The sequence below is a fragment of the Oncorhynchus gorbuscha genome, unplaced genomic scaffold, assembly GCF_021184085.1.
Source record: "Oncorhynchus gorbuscha isolate QuinsamMale2020 ecotype Even-year unplaced genomic scaffold, OgorEven_v1.0 Un_scaffold_387, whole genome shotgun sequence".
Classification (NCBI taxonomy): Eukaryota; Metazoa; Chordata; class Actinopteri; order Salmoniformes; family Salmonidae; genus Oncorhynchus; species Oncorhynchus gorbuscha.
This window is the reverse complement of record NW_025745234.1, coordinates 801530-815401: the sequence shown is the minus strand read 5'-3', so window position 1 is coordinate 815401 and position 13872 is coordinate 801530. Positions and strand designations below refer to the sequence as shown.

Genomic DNA, 13872 nt, shown 5'->3' with positions numbered 1-13872 from the left:
CCACCAATACAACACTAGTTAATCCCACCAATACAACACTAGTTAATCCCACCAATACAACACTAGTTAATCCCACCAATACAACACAGTGAAACACTAGTTAATCCCACCAATACAACACTAGTTAATCCCACCAATACAACACTAGTTAATTCCACCAATACAACACTAGTTAATCCCACCAATACAACACTAGTTAATCCCACCAATACAACACAGTTAAACACTAGTTAATTCCACTAATACAACACAGTGAAACACTAGTTAATCCCACCAATACAACACTAGTTAATCCCACCAATACAACACTGGTTAATCCCACCAATACAACACTAGTTAATCCCACCAATACAACACTAGGGTCCCACCAATACAACACTAGTTAATCCCACTAATAGGAAACACTGGGGGTACCAATACAACACTAGTTAATCCCACCAATACAACACTAGTTAATCCCACCAATACAACACTAGTTAATCCCACCAATACAACACTAGGAATGGGGGGTAGTTAATTCCACCAATACAACACTAGTTAATTCCACCAATACAACACTAGTTAATCCCACCAATACAACACTAGTTAATCCCACCAATAGGACTAGTTAATAACAACACTAGTTAATCCCACCAATACAACACTAGTTAATCCCACCAATACAACACTAGTTAATCCCACCAATACAACACTAGTTAATCCCACCAATACAACACAGTTAAACACTAGTTAATCCCACCAATACAACACTAGTTAATCCCACCAATACAACACAGTAAACACTAGTTAACCCCACCAGGAGTTAACCCCACCAATACAACACAGTGAAACACTAGTTAATCCCACCAATACAACACTAGGGGTTCCACCAATACAACACTAGGTAATTCCACCAATACAACACTAGTGAAACACAAAAACAACAGAGGAGTGTGTGGGGTCATAGGGTGTAACGTCCCGGGGTGGAGTCATGGAGCCTGAGGGTGGGGTCCCCCGGAACCGGAGGATGGATGCAGGAGTGTTCCTCCTGGAGAAGGAATGAGACATCAGGTGTGTGGGGTAGGAGTAGGGGGGTAGGAGTGGGGGGGTAGGAGTGGGGTAGGAGTGGGGGGTAGGGTAGTGGGGGTAGGAGTGGGGTAGGAGTGGGGGTAGGAGTGGGGGGTAGGAGAGGGGGGTAGGAGTAGGGGGTAGGGGGGGGTAGGAGTGGGGGTAGGAGTGGGGGTAGGGTAGGGGTAGGAATGTGGGGTAAGAGTGGGGGTAGGGAGTGGGGGTAGGAGAGGGGGTAGGGTAGTGGGGTAGGAGTGGGGGGGGTAGGAGTAGGGGGTAGGGTGGTGGGGGTAGGAGTGGGGGTAGGAGTAGGGGGTAGGAGGGGGGGAGAGGGAGTGTGGGGTAGGAGTGGGGGGGGTAGGGTGGGGGTAGGGAGTAGGGGGTAGGAGTAGGGGTAGGAGGAGGGGGTGGGAGAGGGGGTAGGAGTAGGGGGTAGGAGTGGGGGGGTAGGGTAGGGGTAGGGTAGGGTAGGAGTGGGGGTGGGTGGGGGGTAGGAGTGGGGTAGGGAGTGGGGGTGGAGTGGGGGGGGGAGTGGGGGGTAGGAGTGTGGGGTTGGAGTGGGGGGTAGGAGTGGGGGTAGGTGTGGGGTAGGAGTGGGGGGTAGGAGTGGGGGGTAGGAGTGGGGGGTAGGAGTGGGGGGTGGGGTGTGTGGGGTAGGAGTGGGGGTGGAGGGGGTAGGTGGGGGGTAGGGTTGGGGGGTAGGAGTATGGGGTAGGAGTGGGGGTAGGAGTGGGGGTAGGAGAGTGGGGTAGGAATGGGGTTGGAGAGTGGGGTAGGAATGTGGGGTATGAGTGGGGGTGGAGTGGGGGTAGGAGTGGGGTAGGAGTGGGGGTAGGAGAGGGGGTAGGAGTAGGGGGTGGAGTAGGGGGTTGGAGTGGGGGGGTAGGAGTAGGGGGTGGAGTGGGGGGTAGGGTGGGGTAGGAGTGGGGGGTGAGTGGGGTAGGAGTGTGGGGTAGGAGTGGGGGGTAGGAGGGTGGGGTAGGAGTGGGGGTAGGAGTGGGGTAGGAGTGGGGGTAGGAGTGGGGGTAGGGAGTAGGGGGGGTAGGAGGTGGGGGGGGGTAGGAGTAGGGGTAGGAGTGTGGGGTGGAGTGGGGTTGGGGGGTAGGAGTGTGGGGTAGGAGTGTGGGGTAGGAGTGGGGTTGGAGTGGGGGTAGGAGAGGGGGGTGAGGGGGGTAGGGAGTGGGGGTGGAGTGGGGGGTAGGAATGTGGGGTAGGAGTGGGGGTGGTAAGGGGGTAGGTGTGGGGTAGGAGTGTGGGGTAGGAGTGGGGTAGGAGTGGGGGGTAGGAGTGGGGTAGGAGGGTAGGGTGGGGGTAGGAGTGGGGGTAGGAGTAGGGGTAGGAGTGGGGGTGGAGGAGTGGGGGTAGGAGTGGGGTAGGAGTGTGGGGTAGGAGTGGGGTTGGAGTGGGGGTAGGAATGTGGGGTAGGAGTGTGGTAAGGGTAGGAGTGGGGGTAGGAGTGGGGGTAGGAGTAGGGGGGTAGGTGTGGGGGGTAGGAGTGGGGGTAGGGGGGTAGTGGGGGTAGGAGTAGGGGGGAGTAGGAAGGGTGGGGTAGGAGTAGGGGTTGGAGTGGGGTAGTGTGGGGGGGTGTGGGTGGGGTGAGGGGGGTAGGGTGGGGGAGGGGTGTGTGGGGTAGGAGTGGGGGTAGGAGAGGGGGTAGGGTGTGTAGGAGTGGGGTAGGGGTAGGGGTAGGGGGGTAGGAGTAGGGTGGGGGAGGGGGGTAGGAGTGGGGGTTGGAGTGGGGGTAGGAGTGGGGAGGGAGTGGGGGTAGGAGTGTGGGTAGGAGTGGGGGGTAGGAGTGGGGGGTAGGGGGTAGGTGGTGAGGGGGTAGGAATGGGGTAGGTGTGGGGGTGGGTGGTGGGGGTAGGAGTGGGGTAGGAGGTGGGTAGGAGTGGGGGTAGGTTTTGGGGTAGGTGTGGGGTTGGGAGTGTGGGGGTAGGAGGGGGTGGGAGTATTGGGTAGGGGTGTGGGGGTAGGTGTGGGGGTGGGGGTAGGGTAGTGTGTGGGGTAGGGTGGGGTTGGAGTGGGGGGTAGGAGTGGGGGTAGGAGTGGGGTAGGAGTGGGGTTGGAGTAGGTGTGGGAATGTGGGTAGGAGTGTGGGGTGGAGTAGGGTTGGAGTGTGGGTAGGAGGTGTGTGGGGTGGGGGGGGGTGTGGGGTAGGGGGGGTAGGTTTTGTGGGGTAGGTGTTTGGAGTGTGGGGTAGGAGTAGGGGTAGGTTTGGGGGTAGGTGTGTGGGGTAGGTGTGGGGTAGGTGTGTGGGGTTGGGGTGGTTTGGTAGGTGTGTGGGGGGTAGGTGTGTGGGGGTTGGGTAGGTAGGTTTGTGGGGTAGGTGTGTGGGGGTAGGAGGGGTAGGTGTGGGGGTTAGGTGTGGGGTGGTGTGTGGGGGTAGGAGTGGGGTAGGTGTGTGGGGTAGGTGTGTGGTAGGTGTGTGAGGGGTAGAGAGGGTAGAGTGGGGGTAGGTGTTGGGTAGGTGTGTGGGGGTAGGAGTGTGGGATAGGTGTGTGGGTAGGAGTTAGGTGTGTGTGGGGTAGGAGTGGTGGTAGGTGTGTGTGGTGGGGTAAGTGTGTGTGTGGTAGGTGTGTGGTGTGGGTGTGAATGTGGGTAGGAGTGTGGTAGGTGTGTGTGGTGTAGGTGTGTGTGGGGTAGTGTGTGTGGTAGGTGTGTGGTGGGTAGGTGTGTGTGGGGTAGGTTTTTGTGTGGTAGGTGTGTGTGGGGGGTAGGTGTGTGTAGTTTGGGGTAGGTGTGTGGGGTAGGTGTGTGTGGTAGGTGTGTGGTGTGTGTGTGGGGTAGGTGTGTGAGGAGTGTGTGGGTAGGGTGTGTGTGGGGTAGGTGTGGTGTGTGGGGTAGGAGTGTGGGTAGGTGTGTGGTAGGTGTGTGGGGTAGTGCGGTAGGTGGTGTGTGTGGTGGTGGTGTGTGGGGTAGGTGTGTAGGTGTGAGTGAGTGTGAGGTAGTTGTGTGAGTGAGTGAGGTGTGTGGTGAGTGAGTGAGTGAGTGAGTGAGGTGAGTGAGTGAGTGGTAGGTGAGTGAGTGTGAGGTAGATGATTGAGTGAGTGGTGTGTGTGAGGTAGAGATTGAGTGTGAGTGAGTGTGCGGTAGGTGTGTGTGTGAGTAGGTGTGTGAGTGAGTGTGAGGTAGGTGTGTGTGCGGTAGGTGTGTGCGGTAGGTGTGTGTGCGGTAGGTGTGTGTGCGGTAGGTGTGTGTGAGTGTGTGGTAGGTGTGTGTGCGGTGTGTGTGATGTAGGTGTGTAGGTGTGGTGTGCGGTAGGTGTGTGTGAGTGTGCGGTAGGTGTGTGTGCGGTAGGTGTGTGAGTGTGTGTGTAGGTGTGTGTGCGGTAGGTGTGTGAGTGTGTGTGTGCGGTAGGTGTGTGTGCGGTAGGTGTGTGTGCGGTAGGTGTGTGTGCGGTAGGTGTGTGTGCGGTAGGTGTGTGTGCGGTAGGTGTGTGTGTGGTAGTGTGTGTGCGGTAGGTGTGTGTGCGGTAGGTGTGTGAGTGAGTGTGCGGTAGGTGTGTGTGCGGTAGGTGTGTGAGTGAGTGTGCGGTAGGTGTGTGAGGTGTGTGAGTGTGTGTGATGAGGTGTGTGTGCGGTAGGTGTGTGAGTGTGTGTGATGTAGGTGTGTGCGTGCAGGTGTGTGGTGTGTGTGCGGTAGGTGTGTGTGCGGTAGGTGTGTGTAGGTGTGTGAGGTGTGTGTGCGGTAGGTGTGTGTGCGGTAGGTGTGTGTGCGGTAGGTGTGTGTGCGGTAGGTGTGTGTGCGGTAGGTGTGTGTGTGGTAGGTGTGTGTGAGGTAGGTGTGTGTGCGGTAGGTGTGTGTGCGGTAGGTGAGTGTGCGGTAGGTGTGTGTGCGGTAGGTGTGTGAGTGAGTGTGCGGTAGGTGTGTGTGCGGTAGGTGTGTGAGTGAGTGTGCGGTAGGTGTGTGAGTGAGTGTGTGAGTGTGTGTGAGGTAGGTGTGTGTGCGGTAGGTGTGTGTGCAGTAGGTGTGTGTGCGGTAGGTGTGTGTGCGGTAGGTGTGTGTGTGTGGTAGGTGAGTGTGAGGTAGGTGTGTGCGGTAGGTCTCCTCACGCTCCCGGTGTGTGTGTGAACACAGGTGAGTGTGTGGTAGGTGAGTGTGCCAGGTGTGTGTGCTGTGTGTGCTCCTCCAGGTGTGAGAACAGGTGTGTTGCGGTAGGTGTGTTTACATAGGTGAGTGTTTAGTAGGTGTCTTGAGTGAGTGTTCCGGTAGGTGTGTGGGAAGGTGTGTTAACCACACCCCTGTCCAGTGGTGAACACACACACATAGGTGTGTGTGCCTTCTCCACCAGGCGTTTGATGAGCTGGTTCCTCTCAGTGAGTCTCTCCTGGAGTCTTCCCATCTGGAGATCATCACTGAGAGGAACCTCCCTCCTCCTGCACCTCTCCTCACGCTCCCGTAGCCTGGGAACACACACACGTTAACCACACCCCTCTCCTCCTCCAGCCTGAGAACACACACACGTTAACATTTACATTTACATTTAAGTCATTTAGCAGACGCTCTTATCCACACCCCTCTTCCCCTACAGCCTGGGAACACACACACGCAACCACACCCTCTCCTCCAACAGCCTGGGAACCACACACATTAACCACACCCTCTCCTCCTCCAGCCTGGGAACACACACACGTTAACCACACCCCTCTCCTCCTCCAGCCTGGGAACACACACACGTTAACCCCACCCCTCTCCTCCTCCAGCCTGGGAACACACACACGTTAACCACACCCCTCTCCTCCTCCAGCTGGGAACACACACACCCTCTCTCCTCCTGCTGGGACCACACCCCCCTCTCCTCCTCCAGCCTGGGAACACACACACGTTAACCACACCCCTCTCCTCCTCCAGCCTGGGAACACACATTAACCACACCCCTCTCCTCCTCCAGCCTGGGAACACACATTAACCACACCCCTCTCCTCCTGCTGGGAACACATTAACCCCACCCCTCCTCCTGCTGGGAACACACATTAACCCTCCCTCTCCTCCTGGGAACACATTAACCCCACCCCTCTCCTCCTGCTGGGAACACACATTAACCCCACCCCTCTCCTCCTGCTGGGAACACATTAACCCACCCACCCCTCTCCTCCTGCTGGGAACACACCCCACCCCTTAACCCCACACCCCTCTCCTCCTGCTGGGAACACACCCCACCCCCTCCTCCTGCTTAACCCCACCCCTCTCCTCCTGCTGGGAACACACATTAACCCCACCCCTCTCCTCCTGCTGGGAACACACGTTAACCCCACCCCCTCTCCTCCTGCTGGGAACACACGTTAACCCCACCCCTCTCCTCCTGCTGGGAACACACGTTAACCCCACCCCTCTCCTCCTGCTGGGAACACACGTTAACCCCACCCCTCTCCTCCTGCTGGGAACACACGTTAACCCCACCCCTCTCCTCCAGCCTGGGAACCTGCTGGGAACACACGTTAAACCATTAACCCCACCCCTCTCCTCCTGCTGGGAACTGCTGGGAACACACGTTAACCCCAGCCCCTCTCCTGCTGGGAACACACATCCTGCTGGGAACACACATTAACCCCACCCCTCCCTCCTGCTTAACCCCACCCCTCTCCTCCTGCTGGGAACACACGTTAACCCCCCACCCCTCTCCTCCTGCTGGGAACACACGTTAACCCCACCCCTCTCCTCCTGCTGGGAACACACATTAACCCCACCCCTCTCCTCCTGCTCCACACTCCAGTGTGTTACTCACTCTGTCTCCAGGGCCACTATGCGAGTCTGTAGCTCTGCCTGACAGCTGCTGTATTCACACACCAGACTCTGCATCGCTCTCCTGTGCACTCTCTTCACTTCCTCTCTCCTCTCCTCCTCCTCCTCCTTCCTCCTCTTCTCCTCCTCCTCCGTCTTCCTTCTCTTCTCCTCGTCCACCTTCCTCTTCTCCTCAACCTCGGCCTCTCTCCTCTTCACCTCCTCTCTCCTCTCCTCTTCTTCCTCTCTCCTGTTCTCCTCCTCCGTCCTCTTCTCCTCGTCCCTCCTCTTCTCCTCCATCTCTCTTCGCGCCTCCTCTTCTCTCATCTCTTCTTCTCTCTGTTCCTCCCGTTGTTTCTGAGCCTCTTCCAGTTTCTCCACCTCCAATCTCAGTCTGTCCACCTCCACTCTCAGTCGTTGGGCTTCCTCCTCTCTCTCCTTCTGCTCTCTTTCTCTTCCCATCGCCTCCTCTCCCGACCTGGAAGAGTAGAGAGGAAGAGTAGAGAGGAAGAGTAGAGAGGAAGAGTAGAGAGGAAGAGTAAAGAGGAAGAGTAGAGAGGAAGAGTAGAGAGGAAGAGTAGAGAGGAAGAGTAGAGAGGAAGAGTAGAGAGGAAGAGTAGAGAGGAAGAGTAGAGAGGAAGAGTAGAGAGGAAGAGTAGAGAGGAAGAGTAGAGTAGAGAGGAAGAGTAGAGAGGAACAGTAGAGAGGACAGAAAGGGGATGAGGAGGTGTGTGTGTGTGTGTGTGTGTGTGTGTGTGTGTGTGTGTGTGTGTGTGTGTGTGTGTGTGTGTGTGTGTGTGTGTGTGTGTGTGTGTGTGTGTGTGTGTGTGTGTGTGTGTGTGTGTGTGTGTGTGTGTGTGTGTGTGTGTACCTCAGTACAGTGTTTTCCCTCTGTAGTTCCAGAACGGCACAGCGACTCTCATCCAGCTGACGCTCAAACACCTGGTACTGATTCTGCTGCTTCAAGTCCTACAGACACACACACACACACAGATAGTCAGTTCCCAATTTAATAGCATATGTTATAGTGTGTGTGTTACCTGTTGCAGGACCATCATCTCTGTGTGTGTGTGTGTTACCTGTTGCAGGGCCATCATCTCTGTGTGTGTGTGTAGTTCCGTCTGCAGGTCTTCGATGTGTTTCATGTGTCTCTGGGTCAGCTGTCTACTCCACTCTGTGTACTGCTGGCTCAGCTCTGTACCCTGCTTATCTAGACACATCATCATCATCATCACCATCATCATCATCATCATCATCATCATCATCATCATCATCATCATCATCATCATCATCATCAACTGTCTACTCCACTCTGTGTACTGCTGGCTCAGCTCGGTACCCTGCTTATCTAGACACATCATCATCATCATCACCATCATCATCATCACCATCATCATCATCACCACCATCATCATCATCACCATCATCACCATCATCATCATCATCATCACCATCATCATCACCATCATCATCATCACCACCACCATCATCATCAACATCATCATCATCATCATCATCACCATCATCATCATCACTTTCATCATCATCATCACCACCACCATCATCACCACCACCATCATCATCATCATCATCACCATCATCATCACCATCATCATCACCACCATCATCATAACCTAGCTGTAACAGGTGTAGTGTGTTACCTAGCTGTAACAGGTGCAGTGTGTTACCTAGCTGTAACAGGTGTAGTGTGTTACCTAGCTGTAACAGGTGTAGTGTGTTACCTAGCTGTAACAGGTGTAGTGTGTTACCTAGCTGTAACAGGTGCAGTGTGTTACCTAGCTGTAACAGGTGCAGTGTGTTACCTAGCTGTAACAGGTGTAGTGTGTTACCTAGCTGTAACAGGTGTAGTGTGTTACCTAGCTGTAACAGGTGTAGTGTGTTACCTAGCTGTAACAGGTGTAGTGTGTTACCTAGCTGTAACAGGTGCAGTGTGTTACCTAGCTGTAACAGGTGCAGTGTGTTACCTAGCTGTAACAGGTGCAGTGTGTTACCTAGCTGTAACAGGTGTAGTGTGTTACCTAGCTGTAACAGGTGTAGTGTGTTACCTAGCTGTAACAGGTGTAGCTTGTGTTACCTAGCTGTAACAGGTGTAGTGTGTGTAGTCTGTTCCTCTCGGTCTGCAGTTCCTCCTGAGCTCGTCTCTCCAGAGCCTGCAACGCCGCCGAGTGTCGTTCTTCAGAGTGTCTCTTTGGTTCCTCCTAAAATAAAACAAACTGTGTAACTATGTACAGTCAGGTTTATTATGTACAGTGGGGCAAAAAAAGTATTTAGTCAGCCACCAATTGTGCAAGTTCTCCCACTTAAAAATGAGAGAGGCCTGTAATTTTCATCATAGGTACACTTCAACTATGACAGACAAAATGAGAAAAAAAATCCAGAAAAAGTGAACCTATGATAATTACAGGCCTCTCTCGTCTTTTTAAGTGGGAGAACTTAGTGAGTGAGTGAGTGTCTGTGAGTGTGTGTGTGTGTGTGTGTGAGTGTGAACCTGCAGCTGCTCTCTCAGTCTCTGGTTCATATCTCTGGTCTCCTGCACCTCCCACCGCAGCCTGTCAATCTCGCTGTCGTCATGGTGACCCTCTGCTGGACCCGCCTTCCTCTCCACCTACAACAGGAAGTTAGCTCACTCAAACAGGGCATGATTCAACTGTCTTGTTAGTTTAAGGGTTCCATTTAAAGAATTGATATATTTCCCACCTCCTAACTGCCCCCTAGGTTAGATCAGACCCCCCAGACATCTCAGATCAATAGTGAGATTAGATCAGATCCCCCCCAGACATCTCAGATCAATAGTGAGGTTAGATCAGACCCCCCAGACATCTCAGGTCAATAGTGAGGTTAGATCAGACCCCCCAGACATCTCAGATCAATAGTGAGGTTAGATCAGACCCCCCAGACATCTCAGATCAATAGTTAGGTTAGATCAGACCCCCAATCCCCCCAGACATCTCAGATCAATAGTGAGGTTAGATCAGACCCCCCATCTCAGATCAATCTCTCAGATCAATAGTGAGGTTAGATCAGACCCCCCCCCCCAGACATATCAGATCAATAGAGGTTAGATCACCCCCCCCCCCCCCCAGACATCTCAGATCAATAGTGAGGTTAGATCAGACCCCCCAGACATCTCAGATCAATAGTTAGGTTAGATCAGACCCCCCCCCCCAGACATCTCAGATCAATAGTGAGGTTAGATCAGACCCCCCAGACATCTCAGATCAATAGTGAGGTTAGATCAGACCCCCCAGACATCTCAGATCAATAGTGAGGTTAGATCAGACCCCCCCCAGACTTCTCAGATCAATAGTAAGGTTAGATCAGACCCCCCCCCAGACATCTCATATCAATAGTGAGGTTAGATCAGACCCCCCAGACATCTCAGATCAATAGTGAGGTTAGATCAGACCTCCCCAGACATCTCAGATCAATAGTGAGGTTAGATCAGACCCCCTCCCCAGACATCTCAGATCAATAGTGAGGTTAGATCAGACCCCCAGACATCTCAGATCAATAGTGAGGTTAGATCAGACATCTCAGATCAATAGTGAGGTTAGATCAGACCCCCCCCTCCCCCAGACATCTCAGATCAATAGTGAGGTTAGATCAGATTTCCCCAGACATCTCAGTAGATTACCTGTGATTGGTGATTGGCTAGTTGAGTAGATCATCTGTGATTGGCTAGTTGTGTAAATTACCTGTGATGGGTGATTGGCTAGTTGAGTAGATTACCTGTGATTGGTGATTGGCTAGTTGAGTAAATTACCTGTGATTGGTGATTGGCTAGTTGAGTAAATTACCTGTGATTGGTGATTGGCTAGTTGAGTAAATTACCTGTGATTGGAGATCGGCTAGTTGAGTCTGCAGCTCCTGCTCTCTCTGGTTGCTCATGGCAACAGCCGCATCAAGCTCCGCCTCAAGCTCCGCCCTCAGGCGCTCCTCACACTCTGACCTGGAGACACACACACACAATATGTAAAAATGTGTGACCACACTGCAGAATATAATTATGACCCCCTGGCAACAATAGTGGATCGGCAGGTAGCCTAGTGGTTAGAGGAGGCAGGTAGACTAGTGGTTAGAGTGTAGAGGAGGCAGGTAGACTAGTGGTTAGAGGAGGCAGGTAGACTAGTGGTTAGAGTGTAGAGGAGGCAGGTAGACTAGTGGTTAGAGGAGGCAGGTAGACTAGTGGTTAGAGGAGGCAGGTAGACTAGTGGTTAGAGTGTAGAGGAGGCAGGTAGACTAGTGGTTAGAGTGTAGAGGAGGCAGGTAGTCTAGTGGTTAGAGGAGGCAGGTAGTCTAGTGGTTAGAGGAGGCAGGTAGTCTAGTGGTTAGAGTGTAGAGGAGGCAGGTAGCCTAGTGGTTAGAGTGTAGAGGAGGCAGGTAGCCTAGTGGTTAGAGTGTAGAGGAGGCAGGTAGTCTAGTGGTTAGAGGAGGCAGGTAGACTAGTGGTTAGAGTGTAGAGGAGGCAGGTAGCCTAGTGGTTAGAGTGTAGAGGAGGCAGGTAGCCTAGTGGTTAGAGTGTAGAGGAGGCAGGTAGCCTAGTGGTTAGAGTGTAGAGGAGGTAGGTAGTCTAGTGGTTAGAGGAGGCAGGTAGACTAGTGGTTAGAGTGTAGAGGAGGCAGGTAGCCTAGTGGTTAGAGTGTAGAGGAGGTAGGTAGTCTAGTGGTTAGAGTGTAGAGGAGGCAGGTAGTCTAGTGGTTAGAGTGTAGAGGAGGCAGGTAGCCTAGTGGTTAGAGTGTAGAGGAGGCAGGTAGCCTAGTGGTTGGAGTGTAGAGGAGGCAGGTAGCCTAGTGGTTAGAGTGTAGAGGAGGCAGGTAGCCTAGTGGTTAGAGTGTAGAGGAGGCAGGTAGCCTAGTGGTTAGAGTGTAGAGGAGGCAGGTAGCCTAGTGGTTAGAGTGTAGAGGAGGCAGGTAGCCTAGTGGTTAGAGTGTAGAGGAGGCAGGTAGCCTAGTGGTTAGAGTGTAGAGGAGGCAGGTAGCCTAGTGGTTAGAGTGTAGAGGAGGCAGGTAGCCTAGTGGTTAGAGGAGGCAGGTAGCCTAGTGGTTAGAGGAGGCAGGTAGCCTAGTGGTTAGAGGAGGCAGGTAGCCTAGTGGTTAGAGGAGGCAGGTAGCCTAGTGGTTAGAGTGTAGAGGAGGCAGGTAGGCTAGTGGTTAGAGTGTAGAGGAGGTAGGTAGCCTAGTGGTTAGAGTGTAGAGGAGGCAGGTAGGCTAGTGGTTAGAGTGTAGAGGAGGTAGGTAGCCTAGTGGTTAGAGTGTAGAGGTAGTTCTGCCCCTGAACAAGGCAGTCAACCCACTGTTCCTAGACCAGTTCACCCACTGTTCCTAGACCAGTTAACCCACTGTTCCTAGATCAGTTAACCCACTGTTCCTAGACCAGTTAACCCACTGTTCCTAGACCAGTTAACCCACTGTTCCTAGACCAGTTAACCCACTGTTCCTAGACCAGTTAACCCACTGTTCCTAGATCAGTTAACCCACTGTTCCTAGATCAGTTAACCCACTGTTCCCCTGAACAAGGCAGTTAACCCACTGTTCCTCGGTAGGCTGAGGATAGGTAGTCTTGAAAATACGAATTTGTTCTTAACTGACTTGTTAAATAGACTTGTTAAATAGATTAAATACATTTTAAAAATTAAAAACAAGGGCGCATCCAATTTGTTGAGATTGTTTTCCTTCTTCCGGTCCACAAACAAGCAAAACATTCTTAAATGTGATTTATATTTGTCAAAACTATTAGAAAGCGTGCACAGAAAGCGTGCACAGAATTTAAAAAGATATGTTAATTCTGTATTGAGGAAAATTATTGGAAAAAAATGTGAACATTTTGTGAACGTAGCATAAGCACTCAGAAACAGACATTTGTTAGCATTAGCATTCTCATAGAGAATGACTGGCGGCGTTAGCTCGTTAGCTTCGTGGCACAACAGACTGCAAATATCCGGATGTTATCGTCATAAAACACTTCGCTAATATGCTAACTGGCTAACACCGCCAGTCATTCTCTATGAGAATGCTAATGCTAACAAATGTCTGTTTCTGAGTGCTTATGCTACGTTCACAAAATGTTCACATTTTTTTGCTATTGCTAATTGCTATTTCAAGCATTGATCTTTGATTGATAAGGGATACAGACTATAGATAACGACCATTAGATACAGTCTAATATGCTAACTGGCTAACACCGCCAGTCATTCTCTATGAGAATGCTAATGCTAATGAACTTAGGTCTCCAAGCGCTTATAGAACATTGCTATTTCAAGCATTGATCTTTGATTGATAAGGGATACAGACTATAGATAACGACCATTAGATACAGTCTAATATGCTAACTGGCTAACACCGCCAGTCATTCTCTATGAGAATGCTAATGCTAATGAACGTAGTTCTCCAAGCGCTTATACTACGTGAAATACATCCGTACAGTTATGGATATAACTACTGTTCCCTGTAGGAGGAAACGTGGGTATAGCATACCATGGGCAGTCAACGACCAATCATATTCACCTGAAGAAAACTCAAAAACGTGTTGTCTCCCCATATGATGTTAGAGAGACAGTAAGTTCTCAGAAAGAGAACTGTATGATTCTTACCATCATTTTCCTCAACATAGAATTAACATTTCTTTCCAATTCTGTTATTCCATAGTTTTGTCAAATTTCATTGATATTTAATTGACGTTTTGCTTGTTTGTGAATGGTCTGAAAGTAGGAAAAAGAATGATGTTGGATCAAGGTTGAAGATCTAGGTTGAAAATGTAGCGTTGGAGATCTAGCGTTGGAGATCTAGCGTTGGAGATCTAGGTTGAAGATCTAGGTTGAAAATGTAGCGTTGGAGATCTAGCGTTGGAGATCTAGGTTGAAAATGTAGCGTTGGAGATCTAGCGTTGGAGATCTAGGTTGAAGATCTAGGTTGAAAATGTAGCGTTGGAGATCTAGCGTTGGAGATCTAGGTTGAAAATGTAGCGTTGGAGATCTAGCGTTGGAGATCAAGGTTGAAGATCTAGGTTGAAAATGTAGCGTTGGAGATCTAGGTTGAAGATCTAGGTTGAAAATCTAGGTTGAAGATCTAGGTTGAAGATCTAGGT

At 51.7% G+C, this 13872-nt stretch overlaps 1 protein-coding gene across 1 annotated transcript in view; it reads right to left on the bottom strand.

Annotated features, from left to right (window-relative positions):
• Positions 1–940: 940 nt before the first annotated feature.
• Positions 941–13872, bottom strand: part of LOC124018066 (trichohyalin-like) — a 37537-nt gene continuing 24605 nt past the window's right edge. The window contains exons 11-19 of the mRNA XM_046333327.1: positions 10621–10738; positions 9278–9394; positions 8864–8987; positions 7848–7978; positions 7640–7737; positions 7018–7246; positions 6773–6891; positions 5327–5450; positions 941–1027 (exon numbers count right to left, since the gene is read on the bottom strand). Coding sequence (XP_046189283.1) covers positions 941–1027; positions 5327–5450; positions 6773–6891; positions 7018–7246; positions 7640–7737; positions 7848–7978; positions 8864–8987; positions 9278–9394; positions 10621–10738 — 1147 coding nt within the window. The remainder of the gene's footprint in view (positions 1028–5326; positions 5451–6772; positions 6892–7017; positions 7247–7639; positions 7738–7847; positions 7979–8863; positions 8988–9277; positions 9395–10620; positions 10739–13872) is intronic.